The following is an 18,419-nucleotide window of genomic DNA, read 5'->3' as shown; positions in this document are numbered from 1 at the left end:
GCCTGTTTGAGAGGGAAGACATTTCACCTCTGCTCTATGTTACACATACAGCGCATTTGACAATAAAGTTGTTATTGACTTGACTTGACACTGGAGTACCCGGAGAAAGCCCACAAAGGCACGAGGAGCACATGCAAACTCTACCACACAGGAAGGCCGGAGCTGAATTCGAACCCTGCACACCCCTCTCTCTCTCTCTCTCTCTCTCATATATATACTAGCTGGTTCGCCGCCCTCCGGGCAGCTCATCAGCTAGTCCCTGCGGAAGGCTGGTAAGGTGGTGGTTCGCCGCCCTCCGGGCGGCTCATCAGCTAGTTCCTGCGGAAGGTTGGTAAGGTGGGCCTTCGGCCCACAAAAGTGTTATTGCTTGGTTCAACTTTTTGTTCATCTTCATTGCTTATCGCGAAAATAAAGAGATGTTTAGCTCTACTAAATAACTAACAATTTCATTGCAATGCTTGTGGGTAGACAACATTTTTTCGCTAAGATGCCCGCGCGATCGTAGTGAGCCACTGCCTGAGCGGCGCAGTGGCGGCGCGCATATATATATATATATATATATATATATATATATATATATATATATATATATATATATTTATATGAGGGCGGCCCGGTAGTCCAGTGGTTAGCACGTGGGCTTCACAGTGCAGAGATACCGGGTTCGATTCCAGCTCCGGCCTCCCTGTGTGGAGTTTGCATGTTCTCCCCGGGCCTGCGTGGGTTTTCTCCGGGTGCTCCGGTTTCCTCCCACATTCTTCCGGAGTGAACGCTGGCGAATTTTGGACGCCGCTACTCCCCGTGATTTTTTGATTTTTAAGTCCATTTCATGTCAATTTTTTATCTTTTATAGCCGACATATTTTATGTCGACCTGCTTTTATGGTCACCGAGTGAACAATGATCAATCCACACTCGATCGGCCGAACTGTCATTACCTGTCATCGAGTATTGAGTTGTCGTTGAGTTGCGGCTAGCGGCTAGCTTACCCACTAACTGTTGCCGCTTCCCGACTTCATTACTCCGGTCCGGCTATGTCAATCAGCTGTGAGTGGCTTGCTTTCTTCTGGTTCGCTCTGTGTGTTTTCCACCACTCATTGGAAGCGCTTCACCAATATGCAGCCACTGAGCTCAAACTCAACTTTAATCAACACGGTCCACCACCGCCTGCTCTGCTCCAACACCCGGACATCCTTTACGTGCCCCGGCGAAGGTGCACTCACCGGGGCTCACGCCGAAACTATCGATACGACAACTCCAGCTCCATCAGGTCGTTCTGGTCCACCGCTCGCCGCCCACGGAAGAACACCGGACGCCGTGCGGATGCCTCTGTGTTGACACGCGTCCCGAGGTCGGATAGCATCGCGGTCGCTCGCAGCTGCACTCCTGTCAACGTTGGCCTACTGAACATCCGCTCCCTTACGAGCAAGGGCCAGTTCGTCCACGACCTCCTGACAGACCGTGAGTTTGACATTCTGTGTCTGACTGAGACCTGGCAGCAGCCAGATGATTATGGTACTCTTAATGAAGCTACTCCACCGGGCTTTGTTTATCACGCTGTGCCGCGCACGACTGGGAGGGGAGGCGGCCTCGCGATGATTCTGCGCGAGGATTGGAAATTTGCACCTGTAAATGTGCCTGCTTTTTTATCTTTTGAAGCGACTGTTATACAGCTCTCTGGATCAACTCCCACACTGATTGCCACTATTTACCGTCCACCAAAACCAAACAAGAATTTTATCACTGACATTACTACACTCCTCACTCATCTGTATACACTATCACCAAATGTGATTCTCTTAGGAGATTTTAATATACACATGGACAATATCAATGACTCACTTACCAAAGACTTTACCTCCTGTCTGGACAGTTTTGGTTTTCAACAGTATGTCAACTTTCCCACACACAGTAAAGGACATATTCTGGACTTGATCTGCTGTATTGGATTATCACCAACAAACTGTAAAACCGATCTCCTCCCATACACAGATCATCTATTGCTTTCATTCAATGTTAACCTGTCATTTTTCAAATCCAACCCACAACGCATTATACATTTCCGTAAAATCAAGGACATTAACCCGGACAATTTAGAATCACTTATCAACAACCTCCCCAGTACTGATTGTCTTTCTACAACAGATGAGTTTTTGACACACTACAATACAAATCTCCATAACATTCTCAATATCCTGGCCCCACTCAAAACCCGAACTGTCTCCTTCAACCAAACAGCACCCTGGTTTACCCCTACCCTCAGACAACTTAAATCAAAAGGCCGTCAACTTGAAAGATTATATAGAAAAACTGGACTCGCCATTCATAAAGAAATGTACACTACCCACTTTCTCCATTACAAGGACTCAATATCCAAAGCCAAATCAATCTTCTACTCTGGATTAATCAGTTCCAATGAAGGCAACCCCAGATCACTCTTTTCACTCATTTCTAAACTCACTAAACCTGCTGACACTCTTCCCTCACATCTCTATTCCACTGATTTTTGTAATACTCTGGCCTCATTTTTTACATCCAAAATCCAACTTATCCACCAGCAACTCACCCCTTCAGCTGCTCCTAACCCTCCTTCTCCATTCTCCCCGGTTCCTACCCACCTATTCTCTGCATTCACATCCCCATCTGTCCACCAAATCTCCATCTTAATCCAGAAGTCCAAATCCTCTACTTGTCAGCTTGACCCTCTCCCTACTGTTTTAGTCAAAGCTTCTATCCCGGCCCTCTCCCCTCTCATCACTAACATTATTCAAACTTCCCTCTCTACTGGCATTGTACCATCTCATCTCAAAACTGCTGCTGTCACTCCCATACTGAAGAAACCTGGCTCTGATCCCTGCGACTTGAACAACTTTCGTCCCATATCAAACCTTCCGTTCATCTCCAAACTTCTAGAGAAAACAGTAGCTGCTCAACTTCACACCCATCTTTCCTCCAATAAGCTATACGAACAATTTCAATCTGGCTTCCGTCCCCTCCATAGTACTGAAACTGCCCTCCTCAAAATATGCAATGACCTTCTTCTCTCTGCTGACTCCGGTTCACTCGCCATCCTCCTCCTGCTTGACCTCAGTGCAGCCTTTGACACCATCTCTCACTCCATCCTCCTCGACAGACTCTCCTCCATTGGCATCACCAGCATCCCCCTCTCCTGGTTCCGCTCCTATCTTTCTGACCGCACCCAGTTTATCCAGCTCAAACGTTTTAGATCTCACCCCTTTCCCCTCACTTCAGGTGTTCCTCAGGGTTCTGTCCTTGGCCCATTGCTATTTCTAATCTATCTTCTTCCCGTGGGTAATATCTTCAGGAAACATCACATTCATTTTCATTGCTACGCGGATGACACCCAGCTCTACATCTCTACCAAACCTAATACCGTACTTCCACCATCCTCCCTAACCAACTGCCTGCAGGAATTAAAATCTTGGTTCACCTCAAATTTCCTCAAACTGAATAGCAATAAAACTGAATTCCTCCTTATAGGCACTAAATCCAATCTAAACAAAATAAACAACTTCTCCATTCCCTTCGAAAGCTCTTCCATCTCCCCCTCCCCTCAGGTCAAGAGTCTGGGTGTCATCCTTGATAGCACCCTCTCCTTCACCTCACATATCAACCACATCACTCGTTCTGCATATTATCATCTTCGAAACATCCACCGGCTCCGCTCTTCTCTCACTCCTCAGTCCACTGCTATACTTGTACACACCCTCGTCACCTCGCGACTCGATTACTGTAATTCCCTTCTGTTTGGTCTCCCTCAAAAAACCCTCCATAAGCTTCAGCTGGTCCAAAATTCAGCCGCCCGCATTATCACACTCACGCCATACATAAACCATATTACACCTGTCCTCCAACATCTCCACTGGCTTCCCATTTTACACCGCATTCAATATAAAATCCTGCTACTCACATTCAAATCCATTCATGACCTAGCCCCTCCATACCTATCTGACCTCATCCATATTCCTACGCCTGTCCGCTCTCTTCGTTCCTCCTCCTCTGTCCTCCTCTCTGTCCCCCCTGCTCGCCTCGTCACCATGGGAAATAGAGCCTTCAGTCGCTCTGCTCCCCAGCTATGGAACTCACTCCCCGCTGACCTTCGTAATACAGCCTCATTAACACATTTCAAATCCCGCCTCAAAACACATCTGTTTCGACAAGCCTATTCACTCAGACCATAAAGCCATTGTTTTATTTATTTATTTTGTTGTATTTTTTTTCTTATCTTATTTGATGTAGTTTTTTAACATTGTACTCGTGATTTTAACTGCTTGTTGTAAGGTGTCCTTGAGTTTCTAGAAAGGCGCCCACAAATAAAATGTATTATTATTATTATTATTATTCCAAAAACATGAATGGCAGGATGATTGAACACTCTAAATTGTCCCTAGGTGTGAGTGTGAGTGCGAATGGTTGTTCGTTTCTGTGTGCCCTGCGATTGGCTGGCAACCGATTCAGGGTGTCCCCCGCCTACTGCCCGGAGACGGCTGGGATAGGCTCCAGCACCCCCCGCGACCCTAGTGAGGATCAAGCGGCTCGGAAGATGAATGAATGAATGAATGAATATTTATATGAGCGGCTGGATAGTTCAGTTGGTAAGGCATCGGTTTGGCATACGGGAGACGGTGGTTCGAATCCCGCTTGGGGCAAAAATGAGCACATAACACCATCCAGGGTGGGTCCTCGGGCAAGATCCTTCACGCTAATGCCTACCTCATACAATGATGAGAGACAATAAAACGAATGACATGCCGGCTCAGACGTCGCCCGGCCAAACAAGGTCTGCGTCAGGTGCTGGGGAACCAGAGCACCTTGATGAAAAATGGGCTACTGGAACAAAGCGGAGATGGGCGAGATGCGATAACATGGCTCTGTTGGAATGCTACTACTCAAGCAACCCTAGTCAGAGGGGTTACATGCAGAGAATGTGGGCTAAATGGTTACTTCGAAACCCACAGTCATGGTTGACCGCGAAACAACTGGTAGCTCAGTGTTCCAACATCCACAAATGGCAACTGCTGTCACAACTTGAGATTGATGAAGTACAACGCAGGTTCCATGGTGAAGGGCCCCAGGCTGCCAGATCAGAGGAGGAGGTCATACAAGAGATTGGGAGGCAAGCCCCAATGAATGCAGATGGTGAGATTGGGTGGCCAGCCCCAATGAATGAAATGCTGAGCGAGGCAGCAACTGACCTGAAAGCTAAGATCATGGCGAGAATGAAAGCTGGGCAACCTAGGAACCGATTACAACGGCTATGTGAAGTCCCATCTGAAAGTCTCATAGAAAGTGTGAATGCAGCACTGAGGGCGATCCCTACCGTAATGATCACAGAAACCAATGAGCTGATATACGCTTCAGCATCAGTGATCCTGGAGACTCTGGGCTATAAGAGCAACCATGGAAGCCATGAGATACGTTACCCACCATGGAAAAGACGGTTGGAGGCTAAGATCAAGGCGGCCCGGAAAGATGTGAGTCAATTGACGGAGGCCCAGAGAGGTGTGATGAAAAGGCCGATACCCGAGAGGTACATCCAGATGGCCATACCTGAAGCACTCAAAACTGCCAAACAAAGGCTCCAAGCCTTGTCCAGTCGCCTAAAGCGGTACACGAAAGAGAATGAGGCCAGACGAATAAACAGGCTGTTCGCAACACAACCTGCGAAAGTGTACGCTCAGTGGCAGGGTCCTAACAACAGAGCTGACCCACCAAGACTGGAAACTGAAAGGTACTGGAAAGGCATATGGGAGAAGGACGTATCACATAACAGCAGTGCACAATGGCTGGTGACCCTGAGAGAGGAACACAGCAACCTCCCTGAACAGAACCCGGTTACCATAACAGTGGCAGACATACAGGAAAGAGTCTCAGATATGAAGAACTGGACAGCACCAGGCCCGGACATGGTCCACACTTACTGGCTAAAGAAACTCACAGCACTCCATGAGCGCCTACCAGTACAAATGAACCAGCTGCTGAGGGATGGGACTCACCAAGAATGGCTAACCGAAGGGCGAACGATCCTGATCATGAAGGATCCCTCGAAGGGTGCAGCCCCATCCAACTATCGGCCAATAACCTGTCTCTCCACAACATGGAAGCTCATGTCAGGCATCATTGCGGCTAAGATAAGTGGACACATGGATCAATACATGAACGAAGCACAGAAGGGCATTGGTAGAGATACCAGAGGAGCCAAACATCAGCTCCTGGTTGACAGAACAGTCGCACAAGACTGCAGGTCCCAACGTACCAACCTGTGCACAGCTTGGATTGATTACAAGAAAGCCTATGACTCGATGCCACATACATGGATCACTGAATGCTTGGAGTTGTATAAGGTGAACAGGACCCTAAGAGCCTTCGTTGCGAACTCGATGAGGATGTGGAAAACCACACTTGAAGCCAATGGCAAGCCACTTACCCAAGTGTCCATCAAATGTGTCATATACCAAGGTGATGCACTCTCCCCACTGCTGTTCTGCATAGGACTGAACCCCCTAAGCCAAGTAATCACCAAGACAGGCTATGGATACCGCCTCAGAAATGGAGCTACAATCAGTCACCTCCTCTACATGGATGACATAAAGCTGTATGCTAAGAGCAAAAGGGACATAGATTCCCTGATCCACACAACCAGGATCTACAGCAACGACATCGGGATGTCATTCGGGCTTGAGAAATGTAGTCGGATGGTGACTAAGAGAGGAAGGCTAGTCCGCACTGAAGGGGTCTCACTCCCTGAAGGAACAATAGCAGACATTGAGGACATCTACAAGTACCTTGGTATACCACAAGCCAATGGCAACCTCGAACTGGCAACAAGGAAAGCGGCTACGGCCAAATACCTCCAGCGAGTGAGGCAAGTCCTAAGAAGCCAGCTCAATGGCAAGAATAAGACCCGGGCAATAAACAGCTATGCCCTGCCAGTGATCAGATACCCTGCAGGAATAATAAGGTGGCCAAAGGAAGAGATTCAGACCACGGATGTTAAGACCCGAAAGCTCCTAACCATGCATGGAGGGTTCCATCCCAAATCCAGCACCCTGAGACTGTACGCAAGCCGAACGGATGGAGGCCGGGGACTAGTGAGTGTGAGAGCCACTGTCCAGGATGAAACATCCAAGCTCCATGAATACATCAAGGAGAAGGCTCCAACGGATGACGTACTCAGAGAATGTCTCAGACAATGGGGAACAGAAGATGAGGCGCTGGAAGAGGGACCATCATGGGAGGACAAGCCCCTACACGGGATGTACCGCCGGACCATAACTGAAGTGGCTGATCTCAAGAAGTCCTATCAGTGGCTAGAGAGGGCTGGCCTGAAGGACAGCACAGAGGCACTCATCCTGGCTGCTCAGGAGCAGGCCTGGAGCACCAGAGCCATCGAGGCCCAGATATACCACACCAGACAAGACCCAAGGTGTAGGTTGTGCAAAGAGGAACCTGAGACGATCCAACACATAACTGCAGGGTGTAAGATGCTGGCAGGGAAAGCCTACATGGAACGCCATAACCAGGTGGCTGGCATAGTCTACCGGAACATCTGTGCGGAGTATGGACTGGAAACCCCAAGGTCAAAATGGGAAACACCTCCGAAGGTGGTGGAGAATGACAGAGCGAAGATCCTGTGGGACTTCCAGATCCAGACTGACAAGATGGTAATGGCGAACCAACCAGATATCGTGATCATAGATAAAGGGCACAGGAAAGCCGTTGTAGTGGATGTAGCGGTCCCAAGTGATGGAAACATCAGGAAGAAGGAACATAAGAAACTTGAGAAATACCAAGGGCTCAGAGAGGAGATGGAGAGAGCCTGGAAGGTAAAGGTGACAGTCGTGCCTGTGGTGGTCGGAGCACTCGGGGCGGTGACCCCCAAACTAGATGAGTGGTTGCAACAGATCCCGGGAACAACATCGGACATCTCAGTCCAGAAATGTGCAGTGCTGGGAACAGCAAAGATACTGCGCAGAACCCTCAAGCTTCCTGGCCTCTGGTAGAGGACCCGAGCTGAATGAGGGACGGACACCACCCGAGGGGTGAGATGAGGATTTTTTTATATATATGTGTGTGTGTGTGACATGATGAGATGATTTACCGTATTTTCACGACTATAAGGCGCCATTAAAAATCTTAAATTTTCTCCAAAATGGACAGTACGCCTTATGGTGCGGAGCGTCCTTTATATGCGCTGAGTTCCAAAATCTGACTGACTGCCGACACGCTGTTTATATAGAGAAAAGGCGGAAGTGACTGTGAAAGAAGTCGGCCAATCAGGGAAGGGTGGGCGTGTATACATACATATATGGAGAGGGAGAGAGAGAGAGAGAGAGGGAGAGAGAGGACAGACAAGCTAGTCCGCCAATGGTGAAGGGTGGGCGTGTAAGTGGACGCCGCAAGCAGGTACCAACACTTGTATAGAGTGTGGCAATGTGCTTTGTTGCAAAACAACTCCGGTTTTGGTTTCTAAGAACCCCTGAAAATAAATTCGACAAAAAGACACGCACGCCTACGAAGCTCAGTTCAAACTTAAAGCCACCGGTTATGCTTTTGGCATGCGTGCCCATCTCACAGCAGCGGTGAAAAAAACAAGTCAAGCAAATGAACTCTGAGCTTGCCGTTATTCCCGGAGGCTTGACTAAAGAACTCCAACCGCTGGACATTGGCATCAACCGGGCGTTCAAAGTAAAGTTGCAAACGGCATGGGAACAATGGATGATCGGTGGCAAACACAACTTTACAAAGAGTGAGAGGCAGCGCTTGGCGAGTTACGCCACAATACGCAACAACGAGAGGGAACGCGGCGTTTTTGATGGATTACGGTACTTGCACAATTGTTCAATTCTTTCTACACACACACGCGCTGCCACCATGTTTCGCTCTGTTCTTTACTTTCAAATGTGGGAAAGCTTCACACGAGAGAAATGTTGACTTTGCTGTTGCTACTCCTTCTTTCCGCTCGGCAATGCGTAGCAACTCACACTAGCATGTGATGCATTCAATGACAACTGAGATGTGCAGTCCTCTGCTTCTGATACAGAGGATGAGGACTTTGATGGATTTCTAGGTGATGATTGATCGAAAAACGTGAGAACATTGTACGATGGCTAAATAAAATACACCCGAACTCAGTTCTGCTTTCGTTGCCTTTTTAAAAACGTGTTTTTATCTTATTTGTATGTTTTGGCATGCTACCGTATGCTTCAAGCTAACGTGTTAGAGTGCGCGCATGCATGCCGTATGTTTAAGCTGGCGTATGTTTTACCACTGTAAAACTGCGGCTATTCGTACGATGCGTCCTGTGTATGTGTAAAATACAGAAATGTCACGCATTAATGAGACTGCGGCCATTAGTACGATGCGTCGAATAGTCGTGAAAATACGGTACACCCAAAATGTGTTATTTCATAAGTCATAGCCCTTTGCATGATTGCATGAATCAGTACCCAAGAAGTAGCTCTCACTGACAAAACAATTGATGACCACTGTTTTAGATTGACGGGAATTTGTTTGTTTATTTTTTAATGTAGCCTGCATCAATCAAAATTTAAACCTCAGCCCTTTTATTGCCATTTGAAATGCTTTGACCTCAATCTTGTGTGCTGTAACCCATTTGACTTATTATACAACGCTGAGAGTAACAACATGTGATTGTTCAGGTTACATTGGCCTGAAACGACACACACAACAAAAACAACCCTAAAACAAACACAGTACAGCAAACGTAATGATGTTAAATGGCTCTCACTTCCTCTGTATGATTTTTTTTTTGTTCATTTATTTGTTAATTTATTTCATGTTTATTTGTCCAGGTAAGGCAATGGAGGATATTTTCACTTGCTTTGCCAATCTGGCTGCAGACAGCAGATGAGAAGAATAGCTTCATAATTTTACTGAGTTATGTTTGTATTTTTTACCCATATCATTTAATTTATTTATTTTTAACAACTGAATGTGATGGACAAAAGGCTAACTCTTGAAAAGGTACATTTGACTCGATAACAACAAAGGCAGCACTGCAGTGAGTTTTACACTGAATGTATTCGATGTTCCATTTGGTTGACCGTTTGATGTCTGTGCGAGTGCGGATGTACCGGTACATGAAGTCCAGGTTTTCTCATGTTGACTTGGGTGTCCTGTCAACTTCACAAATTACTCACTGTTAATTTTCGATTAACTTCTGCATTTTCTCGACGTTGGTTCAACCACATGAAGTATCTACACTAACCATGTATGATTAAAACTGATGTTTAAAATCTGACAGCGCATAAAATAAAACGGCTTTGGTCAAAAATTTCACAAGGGGATGCTTATGCAGGCTTTCAGATAGAAAAAAAACATCATCTTTGTTTTAGACAGACAACCAAAATAAGATTGTGATGATGATCGTGATTATCAGTTTAACCCTTTTGGGAACAGAGGTTAGTACAGTGGACAGCTAATCATGTTATCAGGTTACAGGTTGCATGAAAAGGTTAAATTTGGCACAAATCAGTGATTGTGTATTACAGACAAAATATAAAGCACACAATCTTATTGTTGTCATTCCGACCAAAATATGAATAGAATAGACAGGAAAAAGAAAAGAAGAGGTACGTACATCCCCATACTGACCCAAGTGTGAATTGGCCTGAGCATTCCGTTCATTTGACATCACAAAGCAACGTAGAATTTGACACATGGGCTACAATGACACAATTCTTCATGTGTACGACAGGCATTTTATTGAAAGAACATTAACATTTTTATTAAATGTTGACTGCCTTGAGTTTTAGGCTCATCACAGCCAGAGACGCAAAGTAAAACGAGACAAAATTAGGAGGTGTTCCAAAATGGCTAATCAGGAAACTTGTTCACCAATGTAAACAAGGCAACATTTATGTATATAGCCACCTACATTTCTACCACGGCATATATGATGACTTTGCATCTTGAAACTCGGTTGATTTACTGTTTATTGTGCATGTTAAATTGCTCCATGTACAGCACTTTGTATGCAGCGATGGCTGTTTGAAAGTGCTCTATAAATACTGTTGACTTGACTTGACTTGATTTGGAACACATATGCTGTGGAACTGGAAGGAACAGTATTAGGTACATCCAAGCCATGTTTTTCCTTTTTTCTTCTGCGTGAAGGTAATTCTTTCCGAGGAGATGGCAAAAAACATAGTGTTTTTCATCACAAACCTTGTAGTTGGTTCTCCTTGGTCTTTTCTGGAATTGTCAGTTGACCGTTGAGGAAAAAGACAGAAATTGTATTAGATATAATTGTGAGCATTGTGATGAATATTCATGAGTTAAAAAAAATATTTTTTCATATCCATTTTAACAATTGCACTCACATTATCACATGCATTATGGGTTTGACCCAATATAGTATTAAATCGACTTTTGTTCATCATTTATTTCTAATGACATAAATAGAATTCAAAATATCATGAAGCTTGTTTTAACACTGTACAGTTAGCAATGTATCGTACTTACATACATCCATACATGCACTACTGGTCCCCCCAGGTTTCCGCGATTACAGATTTTTACTTCAGATTTCAGTCCCCGGCGGACGAATGTATTCACATGTATTTTCCATTCCAGCCGCTAGATGTCGCAGTCAGATAGCCGGACAGCATTCAAGACTCATAGCTCGGCTGCTTTAAACAAAGTTGTTACTGGTGTAACCTGTTTTTTGACTATTTTGTGTGGATTTTTACAGTGCGGGTCAAAATGACCCACAACATAATCAATGTGATTTTTTTTCAACATAATATGAGGGTCAAGTGTCAAGCATTTAAGGACACGATGAAGTGTCAAAGTGTAAGCTATTCACTTGACTTGGGGATACAGTATTGTGCATATTACCGATCCAATCAGAAAAAAAATGAAGACAAACGTTCCGACGATAATCTGGTTAAAAAAATAACCAAGGCGTTTTATTTAACTATGTTCCCAGATAGTTAAATGCATTGTATACATATGCGTTTTTTTCTGCTGTATGCAGTATTTTTACGATATCCAGGTCAAGTGAATATTTTACACTTTAAATCTTTGCTTTGCTTGTTCTGCCTCAAACCCAGTATTGTGAAATGTTTTGCATTTCATTCATTCATTCATTCATTCATTCATTCATTCATTCATTCATTCATTCATTCATTCATTTTCCGAACCGCTTTATCCTCACGAGAATCACGGGGTGGACGGAGGGGGGGGGGGGGGGGGTGCTGGAGCCGATTCCAGCTGTCTTCGGGCAGTACGCGGGGAAGACCTTGAATCGGTTGTCGGCCAATCGCAGGGCACACAGAAAGGAACCATTTGCACTCACACTCACACCTAGGGACAATTTGGAGTGGAGTGACTGTTCCGCTATGCTTTTAATACCTTTTAATCTCTTTTACCAATTTTTCTTTTGTTCATCCAAATGTGCTTTTGTAAATTATGTATGCTTTTTTTAAATGCACATTTTTATCCTGTGTTTTTATGCTCTTGTAAAGTGTCTTTGAGTGAGATGAAAAGCGCTTTAAATTAAATGTATTATTATTATTATTATTCAATCAGCCTACCATGCATGTTTTCGGAATGTGGGAGGAAATCGGAGGACCCGGGGGAAACCCACGCAGGCATATAGTGAACATGCAAACTCCACACAGGAAGGCCGGAGCTGGAATTGAACCCCGTACCTCTGCAATGTGAAGTCAACGTGCTAACCACTCGACGGCTTTGCATTTTATAAGTAATGCAAATAAATCTGCCAAAGAAGAACAAAGAGATTATCGATGTTCATTGTTTGAAAACCACGTTTGCCCAATTTTATAGGGTGTTTTTTCGGTTTTAAAAATATATTCTTAACATAATTTTTACTTCTTTATTACATTAATTAGCTTTATTCCTGCTCATTTGAGGTTGTTTTATATAATGCCTTGGGAAAATCAACTTTCAAGCCGCAGGTTCAACAATTTTTCTGCGCAGAATCCCGATTCTTCCTTGCGGAATCACCTTTTTTTTCTATGCAGATTCCTGGGGAAATGAACAGACATACTGTAGATACCAACAACAACAAAAAAATCCTCATCTCACCCCTCGGGTGGTGTCCGTCCCTCATTCAGCTCGGGTCCTCTACCAGAGGCCAGGAAGCTTGAGGGTTCTGCACAGTATCCTTGCTGTTCCCAGCACTGCACATTTCTGGACTGAGATGTCCGATGTTGTTCCCGGGATCTGTTGCAACCACTCATCTAGTTTGCGGGTCACTGCCCCGAGTGCTCCGACCACCGCAGGCACGACTGTCACCTTTACCTTCCAGGCTCTCTCCAGCTCCTCTCTGAGCCCTTGGTATTTCTCGAGTTTCTCGTGTTCCCTCTTTCTGATGTTTCCATCATTTGGGACCGCTACATCCACTACAACGGCTTTCCTCTGCCCTTTATCTATGATCACGATATCTGGTTGGCTCGCCATTACCATCTTTTCAGTCTGGATCTGGAAGTCCTACAGGATCTTTGCTCTGTCATTCTCCACCACCTTCGGAGGTGTTTCCCATTTTGACCTTGGGGTTTCCAGTCCATACTCTGCACAGATGTTTCGGTAGACTATGCCAGCCACCTGGTTATGACGTTCCATGTAGGCTTTCCCTGCCAGCATTCTTACACCCTGCAGTTATGTGTTGGATCGTCTCAGGCGCCTCTTTGCACAACCTACACCTTGGGTCTTGTCTGGTGTGGTATATCAGGGCCTGCTCCTGAGCAGCCAGGATGAGTGCCTTTGTGCTGTCCTTCAGGCCAGCCCTCTCTTGCCACTGATAGGACTTCTTGAGATCGGCCACTTCAGTTATGGTCCGGTGGTACATCCCATGTAGGGGCTTGTCTTCCTATGGTGGTCCCTCTTCCAGCACCTCATCCTCTGTTCCCCATTGTCTGAAACATTCTCTGAATACGTCATCCGTTGGAGCCTTCTCCTTGATGTATTCATGGAGCTTGGATGTTTCATCCTGGACAGTGGCTCTCACACTCATTAGTCCCCGGCCTCCTTCCTTTCGGCTTGCGTACAGTCTCAGGGTGCTGGATTTTATATATACAGTGCACTCCGCTTAATAGAACACCATTGGGCCGAAGCGCCTCTGTTCTACTAAGCGGGGTTTCTATTAACCGGAGACACTTTATTAGGTACACCTTCAGACACGTCGACGACCAAGTTATGCACGCAGAAAAACCCCTGCTGACGAGTTAGAAGAGATATTTCGACTGTGGACGTCCATATCTTTAATCAAACAACAAAACAACAACTTTAATCAACTTCAGTCAAACATCTCAAATCACGAGAAAAAATTCGTTACTTTTGTCTGGAAACAGGAGTCCGTAATTTTGCGGTTGACTTCCCTCTCAATGCGCTGGATAAGAGGGAAGTCCTGGAAACCGCGGGCGTACCTTCTGAGAATCCGGCAATGCATCGTATCGTCTGAGTATGTCCTTCTTATCCGCAGGTGATAGCCCTCGTCTCTTGAATGAAGTTGAAGCCATTGTGACGTGCGTGTGTCTATGTGTGGAGTGACGCGTGCTACCTGTTACTGTATACGGCTAGAACTACCGCGTTTTCTCGCGATAGTGGTACAGTATCGCGATAGCTACACTTCGTCTCTCTCTCGTCTCTTGAATGAAGTTGAAGCCATTGTGACGAGCGTGTGTCTGTGTGGAGTGACACGTGCTACCTGTTACTGTATACGGCTAGAACTACCGCGTTTTCTCGCGATAGTGGTACAGTATCGCGATAGCTACACTTCTCGCGATAGCTACACTTCGAAAACCACTAGTTTACAATGTTCATTGCTTACGGCCTGTTCTATTAAGCGGAGATCTGTTCTACTAAGCGGAGTATCTTTATAGGAAATTGCATTAGGCAAATCGGTTCCAGAGCCTTTTGCTCTATTAAGCGGATTACTCTATTAACCGGTGTTCTATTAAGCGGAGTGCACTGTATATAAAATCCATATATATATATATATATATATATATATATATATATATATATATATATATACCAACTGAGCAGCTGGATAGCTCAGTTGGTCAGGCATCGGTTTGGCATACCGGTGGTTCGAATCCCGCTTGGGGCAATGAGCACATAACACCATCCAGTGTGGGTCCTTGGTCAAGATCCTTCACGCTAATGCCTACCTCATACAATGATGAGAGACAGTAAAATGAATGACATGCCGGATCAGACGTCGCCCGGCCAAACAAGGTCTGCGTCAGGTGCTGGGGAACCAGAGCACCTTGATGAAAAATGGGCTACTGGAACAAAGCGGAGATGGGTGAGTTGCGATAACATGGCTCTGTTGGAATGCTAGTACTCAAGCAACCCTAGTCAGAGGGGTTACATGCAGAGAATGTGAGCTAAAAGGTTACTTCGAAACCCACAGTCATGGTTGACCATGAAACAACTAGTAGCTCAGTGTTCCAATATCCACAAACGGCAACTACTGTCACAACTTGAGATTGATGAGGTACAACGCAGGTACCATGGTGAAGGGCCCCATGCTGCCAGATCAGAGGAGGAGGTCAAACCAGAGATTGGGACGCTAGCCCCAATGAAGGAAATGCTGAGCGAGGCAGCAACTGACCTGAAAGCTAAGATCATGCCTGTGGTGGTCGGAGCACTCAGGGCAGTGACCCCCAAACTAGATGGGTGGTTGCAACAGATCCCGGGAACAACATCGGACATCTCAGTCCAGAAATGTGCAGTGCTGGGAACAGCAAGGATACTGCGCAGAACCCTCAAGCTTCCTGGCCTCTGGTAGAGGACCCGAGCTGAATGAGGGACGGACGCCACCCGAGGGGGGGTTAGATGAGGAATTTTATATATACCCTACTCACAAAAGTTAGTTTGCTTTAGGGTGAAATTCTATAATTACCCTAAATGTGCTACAGTCTTCCCAGGGGACCTTCTCCAAACTTTGCAATGAGCATGTCCAAATGTTCTGTGTTTCAGTACTTTGTGGACAGCTTGCTTCTTTTTTTTTTTGTTTTGTTTGTTTAAAACGGAGCTGAAGCCAAAATTCACAAGGTGTTCTATATGCGAATCAATCAATAGACTTATTTCCTGCTTCACTCAGTATCAGTATCTGACCGATCCTCTTCACGATTCTGTTCACATTTTGACATCATGAGCCCATGACGACACACAATCAACAGTACCTTGCCAAGGCTTTCAACAGAATGTTCTTAGACAAAAAAGTCTCCACTGAGCTTAGAGTATCGCACAGTGTCATCGGCAGGTTGTAACAGAGATGCTGATGCTGGAAGAGTCATAGAGAGGCAAAGAAGCAGAAATCCTTGGAAATGCCGGTCGATTCATAGCTGAAATACCTCTTGTGAATTTTGTTCTTTGGGCTCCTTCTGAGAGAACAAGTTGTGTGAAATGTACTTAAGTTCACCTTTATAGCTTGTTCTGCCGTTTAAATGATTCTTAAATAAGCAATTTCACCAAAAACCAAATATCCCGAACCGTCTTTTACTGACATTCATACATACATACATGCATACATGAACAATGATCTTTACTATGTTTTGTCAAAGAGTGAATGTAAAAATGTATCGGTATCGGTATCAGGCTAATACCAGTCTAATTTTTAAATTACAGAACATTCTGAACTGCATCAATGTCACTACGGTCCTTTCATATGCATATTAAGATGCAATTTCTGAAAGTATATATACGTTGATAAGCTTTATATTCTTGCATGGAATGCATTATTAGTGTCGTCTAAGTGTATGTGTTTGTTGACTTAACATCCGCATGGCTACGCGAGTGCTCATCTCTTTTAAATTCCCTGCACGTCCATCCTCTCATATTCCCATTAAAATGCAATTTCTAGAAGTACGTGTATGTTTCGAATGTTAAGATTAATAGTTGGAGTGCAGTATTAGTGTGTTGGTTTGAAAAGGAATATGTTTATTTATTAACTAAATTCCTGCATGGCTGAAAGAGAATTTTAATCTTTGAATTACATAGACGTTCATCCCTTCATATGCCCACTAAAATGTAATTTCTATAAGGTTGTTTATGTTTAAATGAATGCACATTTTACATGTATTTGCCAACTCAGTTTTGGTGGCATCATGACTTCCTCCGTTATGGTATTTGATGCATTCACTTATTTTAGACATTTACTTATTGATATTGACATAGAAAATTATTATGATTATGATGATGATTATTTTTTTCTCTTTCTCCTTTCTTCTTTCTACATACATTCTTGCTGCTGGAGGCTGTAAATTTCCCCATTGTGGGACGAATAAAGGATATCTTATCTTATCTTATTATTATTATTATTACATTAATAAGGTGTATTTTTCCGACAGAATGCAATATAGGCAACATGGAACTTTGACTTACTCGTGTGCATTATACAGTTGCCAACTTCATAGCGTCACGCTTAACAGTTAACAGATGAACATTATTTTTCACAGAATTTATTTTGAAGACCAAAATTCATTGAGTTGTCAAGTTTAATTTTGCAATTTTGTTCATTTATTACCAATACATCCTACATTCTGAGTAAGTTGTTTGTGTTTAACTTTGGCTTTTTATCTTGGACTCTGATTGCAGATTGACTGCTCTGCCTTTTTTGAACTAAAGGACGTGTGTTTCTTGATAATGATTGTCAAAAGTTCATTGTCAAAAATCAGGTTGTTTAATAATTTTGACCCATACATCCAGGGTCGATAACTGGGTGAACGTTTGAAACAAAACCACTCCTCAAACTGAAATTTACCAAAACATCCCCCACAAGACACCTTGTGAACTGAATTAGAATCAAAATGAAAACGAGGTTCAAATACAATTAATGTATGTTTCAAATGCGTGTTTTTCCTTCGCAATATAAAATGTGGTTACAGCTATTAAAAATCTAGAGCAGTGGTTCTTAACCTGGGTTTGATCGAACCCTAGGGGTTTGGTGAATCACTCTCAGGGGTTTGACAAAGCCTCTGCCATGGAAGTGAAGACACACCGGACTCAACATGTCAATTAGTTCTGAGACGCCCGCTTGGCCATCACTGGCCAGATCATTTTTGGGAAAAATAAAAAAAATATACTTTATACTTATACTAATTGTGTTTACTTTTTTCTGTATTTAATAAAATGCATTTTTTCCGTCTTGAATTTGTAAAAAAAAAAAAAAAAAACATATTTTTATTTTTCACTAATGAAGAGTTTGGTGAATGCGCAGATGAACAGGTTGGTCAAATGATACGTGAAGTCAAATGGCTGACTGCACTTAATTTAGTCGACTCATGCTGGTCAAGCCACGATAGCAATTGATCTCTGCATTACTCGCAGCTCAGGGCCACCCGCTAAATGACGGAAAGTCTGATTGGTTTAATAATTACATACATCATGGAAACAAACGCT

The 18,419-nt window shown here is 44.2% G+C and overlaps 2 protein-coding genes across 6 annotated transcripts in view; one reads left to right on the top strand and one right to left on the bottom strand.

The window, feature by feature from the left end:
- LOC127612980 (potassium voltage-gated channel subfamily KQT member 5-like) overlaps positions 1–18,419 on the bottom strand; it is a 192,063-nt gene that overhangs the window by 15,006 nt on the left and 158,638 nt on the right. For 4 of the 5 annotated variants that reach the window (XM_052083846.1, XM_052083848.1, XM_052083847.1 and 1 more), the window contains exon 9: positions 11,211–11,237. The exons of the other annotated variant lie outside the window; for it this stretch is intronic. In XM_052083846.1, the coding sequence (XP_051939806.1) occupies positions 11,211–11,237 (27 nt within the window). The remainder of the gene's footprint in view (positions 1–11,210; positions 11,238–18,419) is intronic. 5 annotated transcript variants of the gene reach the window in all.
- On the top strand, positions 4,734–8,077 carry LOC127612986 (uncharacterized). The gene is made up of 2 exons (XM_052083855.1): positions 4,734–4,800; positions 5,435–8,077. The coding sequence occupies exon 2, from the start codon at positions 5,528–5,530 to the stop codon at positions 8,021–8,023; it is 2,496 nt and encodes an 831-aa protein (XP_051939815.1). The 5' UTR covers positions 4,734–4,800; positions 5,435–5,527; the 3' UTR covers positions 8,024–8,077.

Source organism: Hippocampus zosterae, chromosome 13 (assembly GCF_025434085.1).
Source record: "Hippocampus zosterae strain Florida chromosome 13, ASM2543408v3, whole genome shotgun sequence".
Classification (NCBI taxonomy): Eukaryota; Metazoa; Chordata; class Actinopteri; order Syngnathiformes; family Syngnathidae; genus Hippocampus; species Hippocampus zosterae.
This window is presented reverse-complemented; position numbering and strand designations above follow the sequence as displayed.

Coding starts and splice junctions, on each gene's coding strand:
- LOC127612986 (XM_052083855.1), top strand. CDS start 5,528: ATGAAAAGGCCGATACCCGAGAGGTACATCCAGATGGCCATACCTGAA.